Source organism: Leishmania donovani, chromosome 35 (genome assembly GCF_000227135.1).
Source record: "Leishmania donovani BPK282A1 complete genome, chromosome 35".
Classification (NCBI taxonomy): Eukaryota; Euglenozoa; class Kinetoplastea; order Trypanosomatida; family Trypanosomatidae; genus Leishmania; species Leishmania donovani.
In genome coordinates, this window is record NC_018262.1 from 2,089,650 (window position 1) to 2,096,642 (window position 6,993).

At 56.4% G+C, this 6,993-nt stretch overlaps 2 protein-coding genes across 2 annotated transcripts; both read left to right on the top strand.

The window, feature by feature from the left end:
• Positions 1-1,605: 1,605 nt before the first annotated feature.
• On the top strand, positions 1,606-3,144 carry LDBPK_355380 (hypothetical protein, conserved; the record flags this gene model as incomplete). Its single annotated transcript, XM_003865067.1, has 1 exon — positions 1,606-3,144. One exon carries the CDS (start codon positions 1,606-1,608, stop codon positions 3,142-3,144), a length of 1,539 nt encoding a protein of 512 aa, XP_003865115.1.
• A 1,958-nt stretch (positions 3,145-5,102) lies between these two features.
• Positions 5,103-5,609, top strand: LDBPK_355390 (hypothetical protein, conserved; the record flags this gene model as incomplete). The annotated part of the gene is made up of 1 exon (XM_003865068.1): positions 5,103-5,609. The coding sequence occupies one exon, from the start codon at positions 5,103-5,105 to the stop codon at positions 5,607-5,609; it is 507 nt and encodes a 168-aa protein (XP_003865116.1).
• Between the last annotated feature and the right edge of the window lie 1,384 nt (positions 5,610-6,993).

Here is a 6,993-nt window from a genome sequence, read left to right on the forward strand (position 1 = left end):
GCATGTTGGGGGGGGGGGGGGGGGGCTGAGCCATGCCCCGAGGAGGGATGCACGAGGGCTGGCGGCCGGCATGATGGGGGAGCGGCTGTGAGGCGAGACCTGCGAGGCAAAGAGAGGGGGAGAGAGGTTGGTAGGGCACGAGGCAGGGGGGCCGTGCTCTCAGATGGCTGAGTGGGCGCACTGCTGCAGCGCGTGTGTCCACGACTGCTTCGCACCACGCTGGTGGGACCTGTGCGCCTGCGGGGCTCGAGTGGCGTTTGATCTCCTGTGCTGTAGCGGAGAAGGGGCACGTGGAAAAGAAAAAGTTTTCCATTGGAAGGGTGGGAGCTTTTTTTCTTGGGAAGATGGCCATGACCACGATGCGGCAGTTTTTGTTTCTGCTTTGCGACAGAGTTTAACTTCTTCGTCTCGCCCATCTCTCCGTCTCGGGCGATGGGTGGGTGAGAGGGAGAGCTGATGTGTGCCTGTCTCAAAAGACGCACGGGGCTGCAGAGAGTGCCGCATTTTGTTCTTTCTTCTTCCTGGCGACGACGCGTAGCCGGCCTGCTCGTATGTCGTGTTGCTCCTGGTGTTGTGTATGCGTGCGCCATTGTGCACCGAGGAGACTTTTGAGATGGTGCATCCGCAGGACAGGGAAATCCGCGTGTGTTCGTGGCATCGCACGGGATGAGGGCCGCTGTGCAAGAGTCTCGTTTGCAAATTAGCCCCGTCGCCGCGTACTCGGCACCGTGTATGCTACCGAGGATCGACGAGAGAAAGGGTCGAGGAAGCGGAAAGGATACTCTACGGAAGCGTGGAAGTGCAGATTTCAAAGCAAACCGAAGACTCTATATGACTTTGAGGATTCTGTGAGGCACAATAGCCGTTGTCTTTTCGCCCTTGTGTCTGCTTCATATACAGCGAGCATGACCTGTGGATCGTCCGCGCCTAGCGCCGCTATCCCTCTTTTTGAGAAGACTGTATGCGGGCGCACACACGCGCGCATTGCGGTCTGGTCGCCTCGCGTGAGACGAGGGGAGGGAGCAGTGGCCGCGTTTGTTTTTTTCGACCCCTCTCTTTTCTATTCGAAATCCTGTGGGGGGGGGGGCTACTGATGCACCTCGCCCTGCATGCGGTGCACCTTCTCTCTCTCCCCCTTACTTTCCTTCCAGTCGCTCTCACCTTTGGAGCGCGAGCAGAGGTGGCTCGTGTCTTCTGCTTTTCTTTTTCTGTCGTAGACGACGCGACAAGAGCTGGAAACGTACGCGCGCTCTCTCCCGTTCTGGGTAACGAAAGACAGGTGTACTCGCAAAACACACAGAGAGTGTGTGCGGGGGGGGGGGGCGGGGGCTACACTAAATGAGTGGACACGCCCACAAACTTGAGGCACACTGCACAAGGAAACTACGTAGTCACCTCTCCGCCACCTCCGCATAAAAAGGGTAACACACGCAATCTCGGCCACGGAACAGCCAAGCGCCACACACTCCCCCGGCCGTCTTTAATGGTAAGGGATAAGCAAGAGTTGGTGTCGCCGGCCCCGTCAGCTAAGCCATCTCCCCCCTCCCCCCGGCCCCCTCCCTCTCGCAACACATTAGGCCAGCTTGTCAGATTAAGAGCAGAGCCATGCTGCTCAGCGATGCGGAGGCCAAGATCACGGCGGTGCTGAAGTCACTTCTCGACACCCCCCGCACTACCTATGAGGTGGAGAACCTCTATCAGTTGAACTGCGAGCGCATCGCCGCCGTCCGCGCAGCACTGGCTGACATGAGTGGCGACTACGTTGAGCAACTGCGCGAGAGGTGCGGCGAGGCAGAAAAGCAGGCACAGGCGAAGCGCGCCGCCGGCGTGGCCAACACGGCCGCCGCTGACAACGCCTTCTCTCTCGACTTTGCTCTGGACGAGGCGGAGGGGCAGAACGAGGCGGAAATCGAGTCGGCGATGGCCGCGGCAGCACACGGCAGCAGGCGACCAAAGAAGTCAACGGGAAAGGAAAAGTCCAAGAAGAACGACGAGGAGGAGAGAGGCAAGAAGAAGAAACGGACTTTAGATGATGAACCGCCCGTGGCGCCACTCCCTGGCGGCGGAAGCAGCTGCGAAGACAACGCTGCTGACAAGGCTACATCGTCTCCGTCGACGAGGTGGGTGGTGCTGTCCCGCGATGACGACCTCATCAGTAGCGAAGTTTTGCCGGCGCTGTCGACGAGTGGCCGAGGAAAGTGCGAAGCGGTGCCAAACACTCCTCTGGCGCGAGTCTTTTTCACTGAGGAAGTGGCCCGGGAGGGCGCGTCATGCCAGTGCGCGGTGGAGCTCTACCGGTGCGTGGTGATCGCCATGACGTATGGCGAGCCGCAGCTGAGCTGGGCGGAGTGCGAGAAGATGATGCAAGCTCAAGCAGCGGCGGCATCAAAAGCAGGCACCATCGAGGACGAGTGTTTCTACTCCCGCTCTGCGAAGTGCGCCGGTGCCAGATCGCCAAAGACGTCTTCGGATGGAGACGGTGAGGGCACCGAAGACGCCAGCGCGTCGTTCATCGAGGACATGACCCTATCAGAGCAGCTGATCGCCCAGTACGATCATGCACAGCAGGCGGAGGAGGAGGACGCGGACACATTGACTCTTCCGCGCGACGTCTCAGAGCGCTTCCAGCAGCGTCTCCGTGGCTTCACAGACGAAGTGTGGGTCGTTCTTCTCTGCCACGGCGGGTATTTTGCCGGCGGTGTATTCGCGAGAGGCACCTGCATCACTCACAAGGCGTTTCAGCGCTATGTAGTCCGTAAGAAGCAAGGCGGCAAGCAGTCCTCGAACGCGAAGGAAGCGGGGAGCTACAACAGCGTCGGATCGCAAATCCGCGCCGCACAGGAGGTAAAGTGGCGCGTCGATGTGCGCGACATTCTGCTGGACTGGATGCCCTACATCCAGGCCGCTTCTTTCATTCTCTACGCCGCCCCAGGCCCTCAAAACAGAGCTGTTCTAACCGACTTTTCCCTCCTTCCCGCGGTGGCGTCGGTCGGGGGTAGAAAAGGCGTCTCGCCCATTCAGCTGAAGGACCCGCGAGTGAGCCGAGTGCCATTCACGACACACCGGCCCACCTTTGAGGAGGTGCTGCGCATCTATGGGGTATGCTCGCGCTGCAGCTTACTCTACGTGAGACAAGATGCGTAAAAAAGAAACAGAAGCTAATCTTCGAGCTCACTGGATGAAGTGCACAAAAGCTGCCAGGACCCACAAACAGCGTGCGAATCTGATGGGCAGTGAGGTGAGCACTGAAGAATGCCGACGAAGCGGCATGCATGGTACTTATGTTTGCGTTTGTGTGCGTGTTGGTGCAACATTACCCCCTTCCCCCCGCCTTAATCGACCTCACCGTGGTTGTATTGCGCACGCAGCCCCTTGGGGCAAGTTCACTCGAAAAAAGAAATCAGAGGCACGCGCCTAGGGACCAATATATATATATATATATATATGTATTGACAGTCATCGGCACTTTATGTCTGTCTGCGTGTGTACGTATGTGTGTACTTGAGACGTTTCATCTGTAATGCCTCCAAAAGTGCTTCACTCTCCTCAGCGAGGCTGCACAGCACGCCATCCCACCTGTGCATCCACTCGGATACATCACCCGTTTTTGCCTTCGTGGTTTCCCTAGCTCCATCCATCCCCCTCTGTTCTTCCGTGGCAACCGTTGTTTTTCTCTCATCGTCGTTCTTTCTGTCATGCAGAGGTTAGACGTCGCGCTTTCTGCATTCTCGCTGCCTCATCGCTGCCCCATATCCCCCCCCCCCTCTGCCTCTACGCCACGCCCCTTCACCGTCACACGTTGCTAAAGAGACGTTCAGAGACCCTCGAAGGACGACCGCACCAGCGCTGCCCTTTTCCACTTGTCGCTGCCTTCCGGCAATCCAACTCGTTCTTCTTCAGATCTCGGTTGCTCCGTCTTGCGATAATTCATCTTAAGCAGCAGCCGCTTTTCTTTTTTTGTTGTTTGTTTTGCTACTCGCCTCCGCGCCTTCAAGCCCCAAAACGTGACAACAGCACCCGCTCTGTTTTTCGTTCTACTTTGACGGCTTCTTTTCCTTGTTGTGCTGTTGCGCGCACGCGTGTTCTTGTGCACGCTTACCCGACACTCCTCCCTCTACCGCGCATCCGCACACAAGTGTGCTGCGCGTTTAAAGTGGGCGCATCGGCTGCGCAAGCGCAAAGGAGATAGACGCAGGCACACAAACGCGCTCTGCCGAAAGCGCAGCGAGGGAGCAAAGCAGAAGACTACCGACTGCCGTCTTTGTGCGTGTCTTTTCAGTGCGTTTGCCTGTGCGCGCCGTCGCCCGGAGCTCACTTGCCTTTTAATCGAGTTTCGCAGGTGTTTGAGTAACACTATTATTCTGTCTCACCCCTTCCACTTCTTGTATTGTCGTTGTCATTGTCTCCAGTGTTAGCTTGTCGTCTTCGCTCACTCGTTCACGCAGAGACACTCCAGCGCTTGCCTGTCGCTGCTGCTGCTGCTGCTGTAACCCTTCTCTCTCTCTTTCCTCTAAGTCATGGCAATTCGTTGGGTGCTTCGTTTTTTTATTGAGTGATTCGAGGCGGACATTTGTTGCCGAGCGTGTTTTGGCGGTCCTCTATTGTGGTTCCTTTTTTTGCTTGTGGATCGCTTGCTGCTCTCTTCTGGACTCTGTTGAGACAAACTGTGAGTGCTGGTCCTCTCTGCTGTCGCTCTCACTGTCGCTGTCGTGAACCCCGCATTTCCGTTTGAATTCGTTCGTGTGCTCTTTCTGATAGGTTGCTGCATTGTGACTGTTCGTGTCGCTGTATAAGTCGATTTGTCGCCTGTCATTCTTTGCGCTGGTGTCTGTCCGGGCGTCTTTCCCCGCCTCCTCTCTCTCTCGCCACCTGTGTGGGCCCTCTCTCTCGCTGAATTGATTGATTGGATTATATCTTCTTTATTTTGCGCATCTCTATTCCTTTCTCGACATCAGCTACCCTCGCACTCCCTCCTACCCCTTCTTGTCGTACTCGTCGTCGCTTGTTCTGCACCCCCCCCCCCCCTTGCGTCTCTCGCTCGCTCGCTCAGTCATCATCATAACAGCTTGACTTGCTCGGTGACCTCACCACCACCTAAAAAAATGAGCGATCATTCCTCTGACGACGAAGATGTTGTGGTGTTGCAGGTATGTGCAAATCGGCACTGCCAGGGCATCGATGATCTAGAGTTCGACGAGGAGACAAACCAGAGCTACTGCGGCCGGTGTCGTGCGCTCTACGCCCGCACGGAGACGGAGGGGTTTCGCGTTCTTCTGTCGAACGACGACCTCGGCCTAGTGAAGCTTATTTTTGACCAGTTCGATGAGAACAGCCGCGGCTTCTGGACTTACAAAGAATGGAACGCGTTTCAGGAGGTGACAGAGCGCGGCTCAGACGACCCGATAGAGTCTTCGTCTGCCTTGAAGGAGTTCTTCAAGGAGGAGTACGACATCGATATTAGCGCCCACGGCAAAGACGGAGCGGTAGTCCTTTTGGTGGATCTGGAAAACATGTATGGGGGCTATCTGTACAACAATGTAGACGCACTTGTGGAGGACAGCGAGGCCATGGAGTATCAGGGGCTTCTGCACACGGGCGTGCTGGAGTAGAGGTACATGTGGCCACATACCCGAAAGAAACAGATGGCACAGCCGGTGTTTCACTGAGCACCGCATGATGATGAAGGTTTCTCCTATGGCTATCTTCACGGGTGCATCGGTTCGTCTACTTTTTTCTTCTGTTGTCTGTGAAGATAGTGGACATATATTGCCGCGTGCGGCGCCTCTCATACTGTCATTTTGTGCTAACGTGTTTTGATACCTGTTCCTCTAGACTGTTTCGTTCTCTCGCTCCCTCCCCCCTCGGTTCCGTCGAGAAACGTGCACTGTGCTGCCGTGCGCCACATGTGGGTCGCGAGAGAGGGGTTTAGTGGTAGTGGTAGTGGGCGAGGGCTTCGCTGAAGGAGGGCAAAGGAGACAGTCGTGGTGCGCTGCGGATTCCCTTTTCACGCACTCCCGAATTCAGCGCATGCCCTTCCCCCCTCATCACTCCACTCCCCGAACAAAGGAAGAAAATTATACACACCAGGGGAGGCGGTTTACTTCAGCACACATACTTGTTTCCCCCGCTCTGTTGTTCCTCCTTACCAGTTGCTGACTCATCGATGTGAAGTGCGCCGTCCTACATTTGAATCGCATGCGTTTTCATTTTTTCACCTGCCCCCCCCCCCCACTTCCTCCTCCCCCCCTTCTTTCCCTCCCCTTCCCCCTCTTAGCATCAGCTGACCGCTCTCCTCGTCTGAGTGCGCGTGGTCCTTCCCCTTTCCCCCTTTCCTTGTTGGTTTTCTGTATGTTTGCGTTTCATTGTCCCCCCCCCCTTGTACACTCGACGTCCTTTTTTCGTGACGTTTCCTCTTTTTTTTTCCTGTTGTTGTTCCTCTCTGTCTGCATCTTAGCTCACATGCTGCAGTGGCGGCGGTGCCCGTGATGACAACGACGTCGACGAGGTGAGCCGCCAGCGCACACGCACACGACTACACGTAGTCAAAAGTAGAAGGCAGCACACGGATGCCTGGCACCAAAAGAGAGACGAAAAAAGCGGGCACAGATGGCCAAACCGCGAGAGGGGGTAGGATTTGCCAGCATATCATAAGGTGGCAATACACCGCGCCAGTACTACCATTCCTCACTCCAGCTACCCCGCTTCGCACCTACCACGTCTTCCTTTACCATTTTATGTTTTCCATTATTATTGCTCTCTTGATGGCGGCGGCACAAACCTCACGGTGCTTGGTATCACAGGGCCCCGTACACCCCCACTCTGTGTGTGTGTGTAGGAGGAGGCCAAGCGGCACCTCACCTCTGTCCCCTGCCAATGTCAGAACCCTACTTCTTCTGGTGCGGACAGGGTCAAGCACCGACGACGTAGCGGCGGTCGGGGCGATGTACCACTGCTGGCGTCGGCGACGCGGCCGTGGATAGCGTTGTGCTGGGG